The 18623-nt window shown below is 47.9% G+C and overlaps 1 protein-coding gene across 1 annotated transcript in view; it reads right to left on the bottom strand.

Annotated features, from left to right (window-relative positions):
• Positions 1-1880: 1880 nt before the first annotated feature.
• cux2b (cut-like homeobox 2b) overlaps positions 1881-18623 on the bottom strand; it is a 73747-nt gene continuing 57004 nt past the window's right edge. The window contains exons 5-22 of the mRNA XM_068760665.1: positions 13667-13807; positions 13343-13487; positions 12958-13037; positions 12127-12193; positions 10342-10390; positions 9924-10025; positions 9599-9790; positions 9446-9504; positions 9306-9354; positions 9089-9185; positions 8189-8803; positions 6527-6628; positions 5525-6363; positions 3930-4095; positions 3463-3762; positions 3180-3368; positions 2810-3086; positions 1881-2685 (exon numbers count right to left, since the gene is read on the bottom strand). Coding sequence (XP_068616766.1) covers positions 1881-2685; positions 2810-3086; positions 3180-3368; positions 3463-3762; positions 3930-4095; positions 5525-6363; positions 6527-6628; positions 8189-8803; positions 9089-9185; positions 9306-9354; positions 9446-9504; positions 9599-9790; positions 9924-10025; positions 10342-10390; positions 12127-12193; positions 12958-13037; positions 13343-13487; positions 13667-13807 — 4274 coding nt within the window. The remainder of the gene's footprint in view (positions 2686-2809; positions 3087-3179; positions 3369-3462; positions 3763-3929; positions 4096-5524; positions 6364-6526; positions 6629-8188; positions 8804-9088; positions 9186-9305; positions 9355-9445; positions 9505-9598; positions 9791-9923; positions 10026-10341; positions 10391-12126; positions 12194-12957; positions 13038-13342; positions 13488-13666; positions 13808-18623) is intronic.

Here is an 18623-nt window from a genome sequence, read left to right as displayed (position 1 = left end):
CCTGAGAGAAGGTCTAAAACATGGGCAAGCTTGCCAGATCAGAACTGGCTCGAGTGGGTTTGGTTTATTAAATCTGTACACTCTATTTCAATATACGCAGCACATTCTTTCCCCCCCAAGAATGTAAGGTATTATTTTTTGTAGTAAGTGTGTAATATATATCTCTACATAATACAATCCAAGTCCTCTGAACTATGTAGACATGTGCAAGTGATTACTACCAACTTCAACAATACAGTAAAGGCAAAGACTTGTGGACACTAAGTTAGGGTAATGTTGATATTTGAAATTTTATCAAGTCCTCACAATTATCAAAATCTAAGTGCTGTAAAGTAGTTCATACACGAGGTATCGGATATCTAGTTTACTGTTCCAAGTATCAAATAGAGGCAAAATACATAAAGAACATCTCGCAAGCATGACAAAGAAACGTCTACAGACACAATACACAAGTGGTCAAAGATAATATGAGGGGATACCTGCAACCTTTTGTGACTTTGAATATGGTGTAGTTACAGACTGGATGTTTTCATCCTGACTAGAGGTCATACAGTCTCATGCTCTCACATGCTGTGAGCCCTATTCCTAAGGAAGACCCAGTCACAGCGTTGTAGTGTTGCTTACTGCAATCTTTTCCCCACCAAACTAACCAGTTTAATCATTTTATCATCCGAATGCTTAGAGGCTGATGTATTTGCAGTACACATTATTCTATCTACAGAAAACGACCCATTTTGAGAAAGTGCACTAAGTCAGGTTTTACCTGTGAGGAGGCATCCAGAAATGATTGGGCTCCCAATCGCCTCCGACAGGAACATAGTCTTTGTCAAAGACAAGATGTTGCTCATTAAAACGTCCGTCACATTTGTTCCCTGCAGAGCTGAAGCACAGCACAGAGTACTTTCCCACCATTGATTCAAACAATTGCAGGTCATGTGCGTGACTAAGAATGAAACACATGGTCATAGCATGAAGCGCATCAACATAATCTGAGGTAAAGCAGGTGTTCTGTCGGGGCCAGTCTGACAGCCAGCGTCTTCCCGGGTCTGAGAGGTAAGTCTGAAAGAAATCCTGTAAACTGTTTCACTTCCTACCAAAAGCATTTGAGCCCTAAACTGTAAACCTCAAGGACTAATCAAAGGAAAAAAAAAAAGAAAGTACGCTACTTATCTGATTTAATGTTTCCTTTTTTCTGAATCTTTCCTGGGTTTTCAACTTGTTTTCACTGATGTATAATAACAGGTGACTAACTACAGAGGGGGGGGGGGGGTCAGATGAGTACCATGCTACATCAGGTTTAGAGAAGGCTATTGCAGACAATTCTACAACATGTACAACCACATTTTATACGTGTGATTTACAAATATTTCAAAACATATCACCAAAGTACATACAGGATGTTGAATATTTAGAGTCTTAAAGGACTATTCCTCAGTCAGTAATAGGATTCCATGTTACTTGACTTATACTGTCCAGTCTTGCAGACAAATTTTGAAAAATTGCTATTCAAAAAGTAGCAAATTTGGTCAGTGTCTCTTTTCAAATAGTTATAGTGCTTTTAATGGCTTAAGACAGGGGTCTTTTTTTAATCTCACCCAGTGGCAATCTATAGAACATCAGTGTACATTTTATGACACTATAGCTGCAAAAGTCAAATGACAGCTAGTGCTGTCACATTTATTTAAAAGTAGTATGCATATCAAAAAACAAAAAAACAAACAGGTACACAATTATAATTTTCGGAACTCTTGAAATTCATGTAGGGCATTCAGCCATATGGTTTTCAGTCTGGGGGGGGGCAGCCGAGCCGGGCCGAGCCCCAGCCCAGGTCTTCTATTTGAGACTCTCCAGTGTGCCATGAGGGTCATTTAAAAGAGGAGCTAAAACTCCCATTCCAGTGTTTCTTCTCGATTGGCGGCTCTCTCTAGCCGGTGGATTATGTTATTGAGGTTGGCCATTTTCTCATTGCGTCTCTGAGTGCTTCTGTTGCGTTTCGGGCTTTGGAAGGGAGGGAGTGGGTTCGGGTCCAGGCTGTGATTGGTGGGTGGGTTTGGCAGCGAGGGCGATATGGGAGCGGATGAGGAGGGGATGGGGGAGACTGACATCATCAGGCCGGGTGAGGATGCAGCTGAAGGGGAGTTGAGCGAGACCTCCAGGCTGCTGCGGCAGGGCTCTGAAGAAGCCTTGAAGCTAACCGGGTCGACGGGAGATGTTCCAGAGTCTTCCCTGTCGTTCCTGGACTGGCTGGTTCTCGGGGGGCCATCTATGGAGACAGCAACATGGTAGAGCCCTTGAGCCTGGCTGCCCAGCCCCTCCTCCTGCCTCAGGCTTCGACCAGCTGAGTGCGGCTCACGGCAGCCAATGATGGAGTCCTCCTCTTCGCTTTTTAACAGCGGGAACTGTACCGCGGAGGAAAAACACTGAACTCGGAGCTGTTTCGCGGAGCCCTCCTTGCCTTCCTCGCCCTCGTCTTCCCTTTCTATTGCCTCTTGCTTCACACGAGGCAGCGCTGTGTTGGCAATAAGAGGGATGGTGGAGTGGATGTGTCCTGAGGGCAGCTGCAGCCTCCTCTCCTCTCCTTCCGAGTGGGGGCTCCTCGTCACTGAGGAGGAGTAGCTATGGGGTTCAGCATCTGTATCGTTGTCTGGCAGACCCGCCATCAGTACCTCCCGTCGCATCCTGGACCTGCTAAAACAAACATCTCTGTCATGACAGTCACAAAAAGACAACTCAATAGTTAGTTTAGTTGCAATTCAGAGTTTAATCAAAAGTCAGCATCAGCAAAGGTCACAAAGGTCACTGAACTGGCCTGTAGTTGTGGAACCAGTTGATAACAGTGTTGGTCTTGAGCTTGAGCTTGGAGGCCAGTATCTCGATGGTATTCTGAGAGGGGTAGGGTTCCATGAGGTAGGCCTTCCTCAGGGCTTCTTTCTCCTCGGCACCCAGAACCACCCGAGGCTTCTTCGCCTGGCTGTAGGGGCACAGGTCCAGCGAGGCCACGGTTGGGCTCACACACTCAGAGCGAGTGCTGGGTGAGTCGCTGTCCGAGCCTGTGCTCAGAAGCCCGTAGCGCCTTTTCAGATAGGCTGCAGGAAGGCGGAGACGTGTACGGTAAGTGTGACGGAATTACAAAGCAGATTCTCAGTGAAAGATATCGGCATGCAGGTGCGGGTGCGAACCTTTCTTCTCCATCTTCTTCATGGCTCTCAGCTTGTCCACGTTGTGAGGGTCATTGAGCCACAGCTGCATGCGGACAAAGGGCTCCCTGCCTTTCAGACTGAGTTTGTGCCACGGCTTCGGCCTCGAGAGCAGGTCAGACACGGAGCCCTGAGTCAGACCCAGGATGGTCTCCCCGAAAAGTCGTTGGCCTGTGGTACACAATCATACAGTTCCATCTCTCTGGGATCATCTAGGACTGCCTGCATTCGCCAGATCAACCCCACAGCGTGAACTCTTACCCACCTAGGTTGTTGTCTGTTAGCACCTCTTTGACCTTCTTCGTAATGGCATAGGTGTCTAGCTCTGGAGACATGGCCACCAGCTCCTGGATGCCCAGGGGGTTCGAGGGCTGATGCAGGATGCTTGGAGTGGTTTTCCCTTCCTCTGGGTAGGGAGCCAGCCCCAGGCCCAGGCTCTCGGGCTGCTGGTTCTCCTTGCTGCTCTCAAGGGAGAGGCTGACGGGTTCGACCAGAGGGCTGGAGTGACTGTCCACTGGGCTGGGGGGTGGGGAGGGAGAGGACTGTGCCATCGCTGGGCTTTTTTCTGGAGGTGGAAAGCATCACAAAAACAATAAGCCAGTAGCGCTGATGCAGGCAGAAGAACCACTGCGTGTGTGATTAAATACTTTAATTTAGCCTTTTAATGTCATTAATATTTCGGTTTGACCTTGACTGTTGCTTTTCGATGGTCTGGGTGTGTGTGAGTCTCACCCTGAGCGTTGACCTGGTTTGGAGGCTGGCTGAGGCTCTGGCCCAGCCGGTCCAGTAACCACAGCTGCATGCGGATGAACGGCTCCCTGCCCTTCTGCGTTAGCTTGCTCCAGGGCTTGGGCCGTGAGAGCATGTCGCTCACGCTGCCCTGAGAAAGCCCCAGCACCTATTCCATAAAGCATCGGTCAAGATAGTGTGAAAGCAGCCATCTGTCAGAATGCTACAAAGCACTTTCAGTTACCGACCACTAGAGGGAAGCAGCATGTTAGAAATGTTTGTCCTGTCGAGTTTATTTTAGACATTCAATGTACAACAGCAGAACACAAGAGATGAAAATGGTTGAGAGGAAATTAAACCTGATTTGACATTCAAACACACAGAAGATGAAAAGAGACGAGAAGATGATATCAAAATATAAAATCTGCACCATGAAATCTGAACGTATTACACACTCAACAGATGATGAACCAAAAGCATTTTTTTTTTTCAGGATAAAGTGTCTGTGTCTGTCTCAGCTTGTGGATGCAAATGTTAACATAAAATATCCTATTTGACACACAGAAAGAATAATAAAGCTTTACAGAACTGAATTCCCTGTTAGATGACTCAAGTGGTGAAAAAGATGAAGAGGACAAAGGCAGAGGAGAGGACAGCGTGGTGGAGGGTAAAGAACGAAGCGTGTTGTGTGGCTTTCAGGGGCACATGCTTTGGGTGTACAACAGCTAAGGTGATCAGGGAGACAGGTAGGAGAGGACTGGGTGTGTCTTCTGGAAGGAAAGGAGATAAGGAGACATGGTGGTGGAACCAGGAAGTGCAGAAGTGTATCCAGGCAAAGAGATTAGCTAAGAAGAAGTGGGACATTGAGAGGACAGAAGAGAGTAAACAAGTGTACAGGGAGATGAGACGCAAGGCAAAGGGAGAGGTGGCAAAGGTCAAACAGAGGTCATATGATGACCTATATGACAGGTTAGATAGATGGAAAGGAAGTGAAGAATCGTGTTCAGGCAGGCTGGAACGGGAGGAGGAAAGTATCAGGTGTGCTCTGTGATGTCAGCCAGGATGAAGGGAAAGGTCTACAAGACAGTGGTGAGGACAGCCATGATGGACGGCTTAGAGACAGTGGCTCTGAGGAAAAGACAGGAGGTGGAGCTAGAAGTGGAGGAGATGAAGATGCTGAGGTTCTCATTTGGTTGGATAGGATTATAAATGAGACAATAAGAGGGACAGTGAAGGTTAGACGTTTTGGAGACAAGGTCAGAGAGACCAGACTTTGATGGTTTGGACATGTCCAGAGGAGAGACAGGGACTATATCGGTAGAAGGATGCTGAGGATGGACCTGTCAGGGAACAGGGCTAGAGGTCAACCCAGACATACATAAGTGCATGATAGGTACGCAAAATAGAGCGGGAGCAAAACTGAGTTTGGTACACATTTTTAAATCGTCATCAATCAAACACGCATACTAGTGCACGTTTTCAAAACGCACCACGTTAAAAGGCGCACGGGCAAGTTTTGAAAAAATGTAAGGATTTTAGGTGCGCCTTATGGTCGTGAAAATACGGTATGTTTTCAATAAGAAAGCGCAGCACCAAACCTTTTCACCAAAGATCCTCTGACAGATGCCGTTCTTTGCCAGCTTCTCCTTCACCTGCCTGGTGAGCTCGACGGTGTCCACCTCCCGGTACATGTAGATCTCATACTGCTCTGGAGTCAGCGGTGGCACCGTGGGCTTGAGGGCCCGGGGGGTGTATCCCGGGTAGTAAGAAAGCCTTCCCGGACCCGCACCAGGAGACTCTCCACTCACTGATGTGTCTGACTCCACTTTGACCTCCACTGGCCTGCCCAGCCCCAGCTCGTCCTCTGCAGCAGACGCCTCCTCGCTGTTAGGGAGACGCTCGCCATTCTCCAGACAGGGCCATGGCCGGGGCAAGGCGGAAGGCCCGGAGGAGGAGGAAGACAAGGAGGGAGAGACCGAATTGAAGGGCCGAGTGTTTCCTCCGCTACTGAGCACCATTGAGCCGCGCTCCTGAGACCAGTGCTGGTCGAAGTAGGTGCCTGCTTCTCCGATCTCTGACTTGACTTTGCGGATGATGTTTTGGACGAAGGCGGCTGGGGAGAGGACGCTGAGGGGCGTCTGAGGGCTGCTGATGTGGTTGGCCATACAGACTGTAACACATCCTCCTTCCTCCTGTTTGATGGTGATGGGTAAAGGCAGACCCCTGGAGCGCTCTGGTGGCCCCAGACGCTCTACCGGAGCTCCTGAGCTGGCAGTCGAGGCCCTGCCGCAGACCTCCATCTCCAGCATGGCATGTTGCTGGGCCTCCATCTCCCTCCTGGCCTGTTCGAGAATGCTTTTGATGGTTTCATCAGAGCTGCTGCTTGGCCCGTTGCTGCTCCTGCCTGATGAGCTGTTCACAGATGACTTGGCGTCACCTAAATAAGGAAGATCCACACGCTGAGGAATTCTCAAATCCACTTTCCAATCTAGATTTGATAAAATTGTGATTGAAATGGATTATAAAAACAGTCATCAGTTGAAATCAATCAATCAATATGGCTATTAACTATGACTGATGACATGCACCTCCATCCTCACCTCCCCTCTGGGACTGGATCTCCTTCTTGGCCTGCTCCAGGATATTCTTAATGGCGTTGTCTGACCCAGTTTCAGGAGTTCGGATGCGTGGAGTGATGCTCCCTGCCACAGAGGGTAACAGAAAGAGAGAGCGAGGAGGGGGTGAGTGGGATGGTTGATCAGAGAGCAGTTCCAAGGCTTTGCTTTTGACTGGTAGATCAATGGCAGCCTTTGAGCGCGTGCTGTCTGAGGTTGCAGTATACGGGAAGCTCAACTTTCAAAGCTGTGAATCTAGGGAAAAAACAAAGTTTAAAAGTAACGCTATAAACATTGCACAGGAAGCTGTGAGGAAGTCAGGGATGAGGTCCAAGTAGATTAGAAGGTACGTAACACATTTAAACGTAACACGTGTCCGAACCAAAAGTCACCAAAAAAAAAAAAAGACGTTGCTCTGAAGACGTTTTGTACATTCTGGATTCTGACTCTGTGAAATCCTTTAAATACTCTGAAGAACATTTTCTAACACCTTAGATTTATTCTGTTTAGCTGTAATACCTCCACCGCGTGCTAAAGCCACAGTCTTTTGTCAGTGTGTGCAGGTTTATGCAAAACTTTAAACTGGTTTGCATAAACGTTTGCATAGAAGAAAGCACGCTCGCAAATATATGCATATCTATACATTAAATATATGAATAGAATTTCAAAAAATCCTCAGTAAAAATACAATAGAAACGGCATGTGAGTTTTCCTGAACTACTATACACACAAAATAGAGGAAATTGTTTGGGGGGGGGGCTATTTCCAAGTGTGAATTGATTCACTTTTGTTGGAGGGAGTAGATCTAGCAACAGAAAACTCGGTTTACGACCCCAAAAAAAAGGAGTTTAAAATGCCTCGGAAGTCGTACAGATTTATGGCGTTGGAGCCGAGGCGAGCTCGGAGTCTCCCCGAGCAGGTACAGTTTGAGTCCTCCGGCCACAGGAGAAATGCGGTGTTAATCTTTCGCTTAGTGTGCGTGTTTTTTCTCAAGAAAACTGAGCAAAAGCGAAAGAGAAGGGAAAAAAGCCAGGACAGTTACCCAGTCGTTTTATGGAGGGGGGGCTCCCTTTCAAAGGAATAACCCCTCCCCCTTCCACCTCCCTCCTGGCCCCAACAGCCAGAATGGTTTGTAAATGATACAGAATTGTATTAAATTAACTTTCATTATGCTTTTGATTTTCTTATTATTTACACTTTTATGTGTTTTCTGTTGTTTAGATGCACGTAGTTACGTATCAATAGAACGGTAGGCATGGAAATGTTCATTTATCTGGTGCGTAGGAACAAATACACCTCGTTTCCATTATTTCTTATGGGAAATACAGCTTCAGTTTTCGAACAGTATTATGGAACTAATTATGTTCGAGAACCGAGGTTCCGCGGTACTCAGGATTGACTTCCGGGATACAAGTCAGATTTAGTCATCATTGACGTTGTTGGTCTTAACAATAAAATAAAATGACAGAATATCGGCAGACTCAACCGTCATTGTAAAAACAATTCCCTAACAAACTAACGTTTAGAAAATGTCGTTAACAATATGAATAATAATGTGAAATCTTCGGCTACGGGTCGATGCAGTAAAGTTGTACATCATATGTAGACAAACGACAAACTCCCAACCTGCACCTTTTCCCCACTAACCTCTTTGGCGGACTTGAATGGTCCTCAGCGCCAGGATGTTCTGCTCGTCAGAGAGGAACTGCTTCATCTTAATGAAAGGTTCTTTGCCTTTCACGGTCAGCTTCCTCCAGGGTTTGGGTCTTGCCAGGATTTCGCTGACCGAGCCCTGGGAGAGGCCCAGCACATAGTGGCCGAACACACGCTGGCCAATGTTATGCTTCAGCAGCTGCTCTTTCACCTGGAAGGCGATCTCCGCCGTGTCCAGTTGGTCCTCGTCTCCGGCAGTGGAGCTGCCGCTCTCTGACTGGTCGCTGGGCAAGCCGGCATCGACACCCCCCTGGGTAGCTGACATGAGGGCGACTTTAGCTGCGTAGAGGGCGGTGGGGAAAGCCATCAGGCCCTCTTTTTTAAATTGAGGGGAGAGGAGCTGCTTGTGAAGGATGTGGTCCCCCGACAGTCTGTCCCGCGAGCACGGCGACACGGAGAAGGAGCGCGGCGGATCGTGGCTGGAGGAGGACACATCTAGGGGAGGTGGGCCAGGACTGGGGGACGCACGGCCATCTGCCTGAGAGGAGGATGAATGGGAGCCAGGTGGCCTGCCCGTTTCCCTGCCCGCGTCTTCGGACCAGTCACCATCTGATGACAGAAAGCAGTCTCTGACTGACTGAGCAGGGATTCAGTGTGACTGTTGTTTTCTAGATGAAAACTGAAACCGGCGTTTCCAAACCTTGCAAATCCAAACAACTTTCTACGGTCTCAGTTAATGCAAAAAGATTCAAAAAGGTGAAACGCTTTGACTTTAGCACGGAATAAACAACAATAAATCAATGAGCAACAGGGTTACTCTGAAAGAAGGACACACTGGTTCCCACCAACAATATTATGAGAGCGTTTAAAAAGAGATGTTATTCTTACCTGTGCCTCGCAAAATCCGGGCCTTATCTGCCAGATATTTGTGAGATGGAAGAAAAGCTTCTTTATTATTGCGCAAAAGTGCCTCAGCAGCCTTGGCAGTATCCTGCACACAAACACACAATCGATCGATCAATCGATCAATTCCAGTGACTGTAGCGATCTTTGTCATGGATGGCCATATGAAGGAGCATCTTAACAGACCGCTGCTGCAGAGCATGCCTACCTGGGACGAGCTGCCGTTTGCAGAAGCCATCTTCACGACCTTCAGGATACTGCAAACACAAGACAAACGACGAGTCATCGGATTTAAGTAGAGAGCGATATCGAACTAGTTGTACATTCCGTTTACAATAAAATGATCACCTGAGTTCTGTTTTAATCTCTTCATAGTCCATCTGGGATTGCAGTTTAGCTTCTAATCTCTGAAGTGAAAAAGAATTAACCAGCATTTTTTTAAATGTCATATTAGTTAGCAGACCTGCTGAGGATTTGGTCACGCTTCGTCCCTTCGCTCACCTTGACAGCTTCCTTCTTATAGGCCAGCTGGCGTTCCAGCTCTAAGATCTGATTGGCAGACGTCTCTTGGACTTCCTGCAGTGTGAACTGCAGCCGCTGGATTTTCTCAAGAAGCCGGAGGATTTCGCGGTCTTTCGCCAGCAAGGCGGCCTCCAGCTGGGGGGGCAGCAACTCACCCGGCTGCTTCTTCTCCTAACGGGACAAAAGGAGACATGGGAGCGATGTGGGAGATGAAACACAGACGTAAGAGTCTTAGCAGCTCCTTAGAAAGAAAGAAAGACAGACAGATAGATAGATAGATAGATAGGAGACGAGTTGTCCTTACCCTGCCGGCCCCCTCTGGGTGGCAGCGGCCCGTGGTGGGACCCTGGCCACCGGCGAGCTGCTCCTTGAGCCTCTCCACTTCCCTGTGGGCTAGTTCAGCTCTCTGTGCACAGACAGGGCATCAGAGTGTCACAGCCCCCACAGACCAGCCCCATCAGCAAGGTGAGAGTAGGTACAAAAACCAAAGCAGAGCAATGTAGGAATCCCTGAGCAGACGAGAGCAGCCGGTTTATTCTGCTGAGGGGGCTGTTTAGTCGGCCATCTTTATTCCCAAAACTGTTTACCTGCTCTGTCACACTCAGCAGAGAGGAGGAGGAGTGACAGAGGATGTCTAATTAAAGCCGGGGCTTGATTACAGAGATTATTACCTCAGCGAAGGAGCATCTCAATTAGAGGTGAGCAGAGAAGGACTCACTCACCTGGTTGGCCTTCTCCAGATTGGCTATGACGACCCCGATCTCCTCTGCCCTGGAACAGACACAGACAGACGGACGGATTACCGAGGAGACAAGCAGCAGCGGCTGCAGCAGACTTGTTTCATTAAGAACTACTGTCAAAAATAAAGCGTAGACTTTAACCGTGATGGTAGATCAAACGACGAAAGCAAAAACCGTCAAAGCTACAATGCTGCTCAAAATATCAGGAATATTCTAGGAGAGAATTTAAATCAAAATTATTTTCACCTCTTTATTTATGTGGCACATTTGCCTTAATTCCACTAAAATGATTGGATTGCTTTCTTTAAAGCTTCTTATTTTCAATAGACCAATGTCAAGTCGAACTCGTATGAAAGTTAAGAGAAACTGCAGGTGATTAAAACCGAGCCGACGGCATGACCTGAGCGTCCTCACTCAGCTGTGACTCGAGGATTTACAGAACATCTGACTCCTCAGAAACCTCCTGAGATTGAACTCGCCTCCACACATCCAACAATCAGAGCGGTCCAAATTAACAGAATCTCGGCAGGATTATTCATGAGGTGTGTTTGAAGTTGGACGGCTTCACTTTGCACATGTGGGACCTGATTTTCAAAAGGTAGATAGGGATGAATTAACAAGGATGCCCAGATTGATTTAAATAAGCACATTGGGATTTATTTATTTTTTTAAGTTCTGGGACACAGTCGCCCTTTAAATTAAAAGAAAAAATGTGTTCAAAGGATATATTCTTAATCTGCATGAAACAAACTGCATTCAGATGAACCTTCACGCCATTTCATCGCTGCGATTGTCTCATATCAGGCGAAATAATTACTTCAGTAAAACGTTCCTTTCACGAGTGATGGAACAACAGAGAGGAGCTTCCAGCACGAAGACGTGGAACCTGTGAGAGACTCAAACCAAAACGCGCTCCTGGTTTGAATCATCCGTGTTCTGTGGCGCGGCGCTCCAGGACGCTCTCGGGTCACATCAATAAGGCCAGAACGGATGGCTCTCTGCGGACAGCGGACGCTAACAGGTGTCAGCCTCCACGTTTAATGAACTTGTGCGTTACGAAAAATGTTTTGTATTGATTAGCTGCTCAGCTATTCGAGCTGAAGCAGACAAATAGTCTCCCATCAACACTGAGGAAACGGTCGGCGAGAGTAATAGAAGCCGTGTCCAGTGTCAGCTGCTGGGACGGAGGTGCTGCAGCCTGTGACCGGAACCACACACACACACACACACACACACACACCAGAGAGGTGAGCCCAACCTGAACATGTGTCCAATCCAACAAAACGGACGGCGGTGTGTGGAGAAGCGTCACTTTTATTGTGCCATGGATCAAGCCTGGGAGAGCATCCATTAGCGGCGGCTGGCTGAGCTCTGCAGCGCGACCGAGACTAGGGAGCGTTTACTCTGAAGGCTCTATCAGCATCCTTCGTACGAGCTCAGATTCCTGTCAGCCGTGCGCTGGACATGTTGCGCACGACGACAAGGTGGAGTGTTTTCTGAAGCAATCCTTAAATGGAGCAATTCTTCCTGAGGGCTCTGAGGGCTCTGAGGGCTCGGCTGCTTCTGAAGCCCAACGCAGATCTCTCTCATCGACCTGCGTTAGTGGCTGAGTCACGCCCACGCCGCCTTCACGACGGCGTCTCTCAGCTCAACACGACACATGAACTCATGTAGGCAGGAGAGTGGCCTCAGCCCAGGGGGGGGGGGGGGGCGCTAGGGAGGCCCATGACATAGAATGGTAACATCTGGGGCAGAGTCAACTCTTACTTGTTGTTCCTCTCCTGGTTGTATTTACACCGCAGGTCTAGGAGCTCAGTCTGTGCAGAGTCCAGCGCTGGCGACAGACAGACCAGACAGACAGACAGACAGACAGACAGGAAGTGACACGTTAATCCAAAGCAACTTTGAATGTATTTGTTACCATTTTGGATGCATCTGATCAACTCAGACGACTGAAAGGCAACGATCGATAGTCAAAGAAATCACCGGAATAATTAAAGGCTGTGAAAACTAAATGTGGAATCGTGCTGTAATTCATAGTTAGCAGCAATAGGGGGGGGGGCACCATACAGCAATTCTATGTGCATCGTCTCTTTAAGTAGTTGAAAGGAAGAAGTGAAACAAAACTGAAAACGCAGTCATCATCTGCTGGGCTTCCCAGTCACATACATTGTAGAAAGAGCTCCGATCACAAAGCTCTTAAACGCACGCCGTTAAATCTGACAAAAACACATGCTGCATTTCAGCAGAGCTCCCGCTCATTCATCTCATCCAGCGACTGGTGCACACACACACGGTTGAATTCACGCACACTCTTCAGAAGGGGTGTGCAACAACACCTTTAGCACAGGAGTGAAGATTTAAGCGTAAACAAGGGTGTGAATGAAGTTTTCTCTAATTCATTTGGGGTCTCGAGGCTTCCTGAGACTCGGATCGCCCTGCCTGAGCAGCATAGAGTCCCTGTCAAGGTCCACAAATATTCAGTTTACAAAAGGACTAAGCCTGACTTTTAAATCTGCGTGGGGGGTGACTTGCCTTTTCATTTCGCGAACTGTTCCTTTAAATGTTACAGCGCGTGCCGGTGATTAAACCTCTTACATGAATGCAGGACCTTGATCTTCTCCTCTGCCTCTGCGAGTCTTCCAGGCAAACTGACATCGGCGCTCACGTCTTCCTCCCTGAAAGACAAGCCTCCCAGTTACGTGCCTGCGTTACGGCCACACATTTACAGAAAAGACGCTTTTAATCCTCCTAACAACTTAAAGCGTAATGTAAAAGCAGATGCTCAGAGTGCTTTAGCTGTGACTCGGAGCCTAAATGATGCACATTCCGTTTTCATTTTGTAAAATAAAACACATGAAAGGGATGAGCTAAATGGGCTCTACTTGCACAGGGTCACACGGAGAACTAACTAATGTGCTGCTACGTGCAATATGCCTTAAAGACTCAAAGGAAGTGCTTTGGCAAACGGAACTGTTCTCACCCTCGGCCCTTCGCTCGGTCCTGGTGGTTCTGGTGTGGGGAGGCTGCGCCCCCCGGAGCGGGTGTGCTGTTGGGTGTCATTAGGGGGGCTGGAGAGCTGGACTCTGGGGCCTCTTCTGTGCCTGCAGGGCCGTCCTCTGCCAGCTCTGCGTGGAAGGACCAGTCGTGAGTTCTCCGAGCTGATCAGGTAAGTAAGACCATTCCCCTTGAAATATTTGTCACTGCAGAACACACTTTGCAAGGTTCCCAGAACTTTCACGCACTATCAGAGACCCATAGGTACAGCAGGAAATACTCCTCCCCCCCCGGCATGTATAATTCCAACCTGTCGTTTCAAGGCGCTGCAGGTGTTTGTTCCGGCGCCCGCTTGTCTCTCGTGCCAAGGCCTCGCTGTCTGGGGCCAAACTCTGAAGCTGCTGCAGCCGCCCCTCCAGAGTACGCGAGGCCTCCAGCACCGGAGCAGGATCTGTGAAGACAGATGCAAAGATCGGCTTCTGAGATTCGTGTGATACACATACATGATACACACACGCGCCAATGAACTGGAAAAGCGGCAAAAAGAGTGCTATGACTATGTGACGGCATCGTAAAGCCCATCTATACACCTAGGCAAAGTGTTGAAAAAGTCTCCCCCTGAAAAAGAGGTAAAAAAAAAAAAAAAAGCGGGATTCTTTAGCACAACAGAGGAGCTGTTTTGCAATGCATGCGTGGCAGCGCCGGGCCCCTGGGGCCAACTAGGAGGCTGTTTCTCAGCTAACAAGTCTCCTCTGTATCATTTGATCATTTAAATTATTATGCCAGGAATTCTCGGGAGGCAGCTCGGCACTCCACATCACAGGGCTGTTTTTAATCTTCCCCTTCCCTTTCTTCCCCTCCCGAAAAGTTCAACAGCTCAGAGAGAGCGAGCTGCTCCTGTTGTGTACCTGCCTGCCGAACACCAAAGGATGTGACTTCTAGTGCCAAAGCACAGAGAAGGAAACTCAGGGGAGCTCCTTGACAAAGAGGGAGGCGCGATGTGGAGCCACACGCATGCACACATGCACTCACACTCACTAATTCAAACACACACACACACACACACACACACGCACCACAGCCCTTCAAAACTCTAAAAGAGGAGGAAAATCGCTGCTTTGCTGCACAAACTTTTCTGCCGCCGCTTTCATCCACTCATCTTAGGACTTTTGTGAGGAACCCAATTGGATCCCTTTCTCAGTTCGGCATTGGGCACTGACTGAAGTGGCTTTTCATAAGAAGTTGGAGTCACAGACGTTTAAACTTTTCCAGATGTCACAGAGCGAATGCTAACTCTGAGCCCCCGGACCACAAACAAGCGTTCCGAGGGCCGCAGCAGCGTGCAATTTGTTGAAATCCTGGCCGCAGATTGCAGCTCGCTATATCTGCATTTTCATCAGACAAACATTTTGGGCCATTTAATTGATTGAGCTATTTTTTTTTCCCAGGATCGTTTACAGTCAGACGTTGTCTGCATTCATTGTTGCACCAACTGCGGAGATATTGCATCAGTCACGAGGGACATCGCTAAGAGCGCCGAGCTTCTAAGACAAACACGATGACTTAAAGCAGAGCTATTCCATCGACCCGCTGTCACAGAAATCACTTTATCAGCCTCTTCGCAATACATCCTTTCAACTTTTAATGATCAAAGTACGGAGATTATAGCAAGGGATTGCTCACGCACGGACAAGCCAGGATTATCAATTATGGCAGGGGAGTAAAGTAAAGTCAAATTTAAAGCGAAGGGATATAAGTTAAAGCTGTATACAAAATTAACCCCCCCCCCCAATCAAAGTAGAGCAGGATGGATCCTTTCTAAGGGCCCGGGATCTCTACTTCCTGAAGGAGCGTCCATGCAGGAAGTCTGCTGATACCTTCGGAAAATAGAGCTGCTAATTGATGCAGCTAATGTCAAGCACTGATGCTTTTATTTTTATTTTTTTTAGGAGCAGCGCTTAAGGAAAATCCAGCAAATCAAACGTGGGATGGAAGGGGAATTCAAATTACACGACGGCTCTGATGGAGAACGATGACGCAGCTGACGAGCCATCCTTGGAGTGGCTCCGTTTTTAATTCATCCCTCATCTTAATGTTAGATGACTTGATGTCAGCTTTGATAACTGATTGTGTTCTAAGTGTCTCGTTCAAATAAATCCCGGGACGCGGAATGCCTCCTCGTGTCTGGTGACGCTCGGCTGCTGAGAGGTTCCCGTGATAAACGGATCCATTCAGTCACAGAGGGTGTTTCTGCTGTATTCACCATCAACGATAATAACGGCGTAAACGCCACACTGCAGAAGGGCAGAGCAAGGACGGATGCTTTCTATAAACCTTCAGGCTTGTTGCAACCTGCTTGAGCCACTTCCTCCGTCTGAACAGAACATGGAGGGTGTTGTTCAGGTACACCAGCCCGACTTTGAAGTGATTAAGGATCTGGCATTGAAAGAGTGGATTTGCCGGGTTTCTTTTTTATTGATTCATTATGCTGTGTACATTTTATTTATTTGGTTACATTTCCTTTGCCATTTTCTGCCTCGACTCGGTCAATATTACATTTTTAAAAAAAACATATTTAAAAATGACGATGGCAGCGATGTTTTACGTAATAGTATCCATGGTGATCCATATGTGCTAATGAAGGTCATGGAATGAAGTGCACAGAAACAGGGAATAAAGGAAAAGCAGTGGAGATGCGTAGTGAATGAAGCTGCAGCTGATTTCAGGCTGACGGCCTTGCTTTAAGTTTACTCTTCAATGCAATCCTTAGCGTTTGTGCTACGAATGCAAGGAAAGTTGAGACGAGCCTTAAATGAGCCAACAAATGCTGGATGGCTTTTAATAGTTTTGCACATTCTCAGTTGAGTTTCATCACCGTGTCTGAGCCGTAATGAGGCCGCCGCCCCGTAGCTTTTCCCCTTTTGGCCACGGCGCTGCGTGCTCATTGCTGTTGCACATCTCAAAGTCGGAGGCCACTGCTGTGTCTGAGCCCTCGGTGCAGGAGCCAGATCCTGTTGGGAGGGTGAAGGGGACACCAGGGAGGACGGTGCACAGGTTCAACTTGTGTCTCGGTGGGCGGGGGTGGGGTTGGACCAAGGTGATGTGCGCCAAGACAACCAGGTGTGTCAGGCTGGTCCGCCTTGGCCTTGTCAGCGATACACAATCATTAGGCGGCGTGGGCGCAGCAGGGTGCGCCATTATGTCTCCCTGGGCCCTGTGTAATTACGCTCTGACATAATTAACCCAGCAAGCCCATTAGCCAGGCATTGGCTGGCTGGCGATAGAAAGAAAAAAAGCACTATAATTATTTGTTGTGCGCATGTTAATGAGGCCAGCTGTGTTCCCATCATACAACACGAACAAATTAATTTACAAGGCTGTGCTCCAAGGTTTTTTCTTTTCATTCAAAACAGTCTTGGTTTTTTTTTTTTTCTTCCTCTGAGTGGACTTCAAGGTCCATAAACATGCGCCGCCGCTGCTGCAACAAACAGTAATAGTGCTGTAACAAAGAGGGAGAAAGTAGGTTGAGAGCCGCTCTGTTGTTTCCACCTTTACATAGTGTTCACTGATTTAAGGTACGGCGGACAAATTGCTCCCCTTTTTTCTTTTCCTGCCAAGGATTCATTAAGGTTGCTAAAACACAAACTGTTAGCGGCAAATAAATAAATATGACCTTATTGTTTGTGGTGCATTCGACATAATCGCTGTTTTATATTCAAATAGCAGAAAAAAAGTTTCTTTTTTACCTTGATGTGGCACCCAAAAAAAAGATGGGTGGAAAGAAATGAAAATGTGGGAAGTGGCAGCAAAACAAAGCTGAAAGTGAAACCTCTTAACCCTTTCTTTTTTTCGCCGCTGTTCTCCGCCTTTGTCTGCCTGACTGAAGAACGGAGAAGGAACGACATCAACACCAACACATGTTAAAGCGGCGAACAAAGAGCGGCGCCAGAGATAGATGGCATTTCAAATGATCCTGAGCGAAACAGAAGAGCTCGCGACGCACCAACAAAACGTCCCTCGGCAGTATTTAAAAACGACAGAAACCTGCATCACCTCCTTATGAGGGATTGATATAAATCCTGATTAATTAACCTTGACGAATGCGCCAGCCTTTATACTTTTGAATCCCTCCGTTGCATCTTATCTCCTCTCAGACCCCCCCCCCCCCCCCCACACACACACACACACACATTCCTACAGACACACATGTCTTTTAATAGCACACTCTCTCCTGGTCCCTCTGGGGTCTCCTACTCCACAGGGATCAGTTGGGGGGGGCTCAGCTCCTTTATGAACATAATGCATTATTAAGCACCTCAAACATCTCCTGGGCCTTTGTTTATTACTGCTCTTATTAATCACTTGTGCATAATCTCGTCCCACCTAGAGAGCTTTCATTTCCCATCAGCTTCACGCCTTCCTTTTTAAGGCCGACCGCCACAATCGCACGCAGCACTCCCCCCGCTCTCAACGTGACAGCAAGTACTCAGCTGCAAAATTACAATGAAGTCGGCTTGCGGCGCCTCGCAGGCCTCGTCTCACTGGTGCTTACGAATGTATATGAAGGGTTGAAGAGGGGCAACTATTCTTTATGCATCTGAATGACTCTGAATGACTAAGGTCAGTACATTCTGTTCTGATAAACCCACAGCCTGAGGAAACATCTGATGTGAATATGTAAGGCACTTAAAACCAGCTCATAGAACAGGAAGCCGTGGCACTTAACGTGACAAAAAGCAGTACCCCTGGTGACCACTAGCAAGCGCTGTTGCCATAACCTTTTAACTAAAGCACACACACGCACACACACACACACACCTCAGACATGCCATAGGCCTGCCGTGCACACACAGAACACTTCGAGGGGCGTATTCAGATCAGAATCTCAACATGCTCTCAATGAGCTCCCGGCTCGGATAAAAGGAGCAGTGTTCTAAAGGAGAGAAGGAGCGGGGTGGATCCTGAGGGATGAACGTGTGCGCTAAGAGGAGGCAAGGAAGAGCAAACACCTGGAGCGTCAGTCTCGGGGCTACGCCCCTGGCGACAGGGCCTCAGCGCTCTCACAGAGGTGACAGCGAACTCCAATGTTCAAACGCCCCTCGCACATTCTCCAGGAGAAACGTGGAGGATGGGAGGGCGAGGAGGAGGAGAGGGAGAAACACAGAGAGGAGGTTAGAAGCATCTCTGGCAAACGGATGAATTTGGGCGGAAGCTTTGGCTGTTTTTTCAGCGTTCAGTGATCAGGACAGTGATCAAAACCGTGCGGA

This window comes from Brachionichthys hirsutus, chromosome 4 (genome assembly GCF_040956055.1).
Source record: "Brachionichthys hirsutus isolate HB-005 chromosome 4, CSIRO-AGI_Bhir_v1, whole genome shotgun sequence".
Lineage (NCBI taxonomy): Eukaryota > Metazoa > Chordata > Actinopteri > Lophiiformes > Brachionichthyidae > Brachionichthys > Brachionichthys hirsutus.
This window is presented reverse-complemented; position numbering and strand designations above follow the sequence as displayed.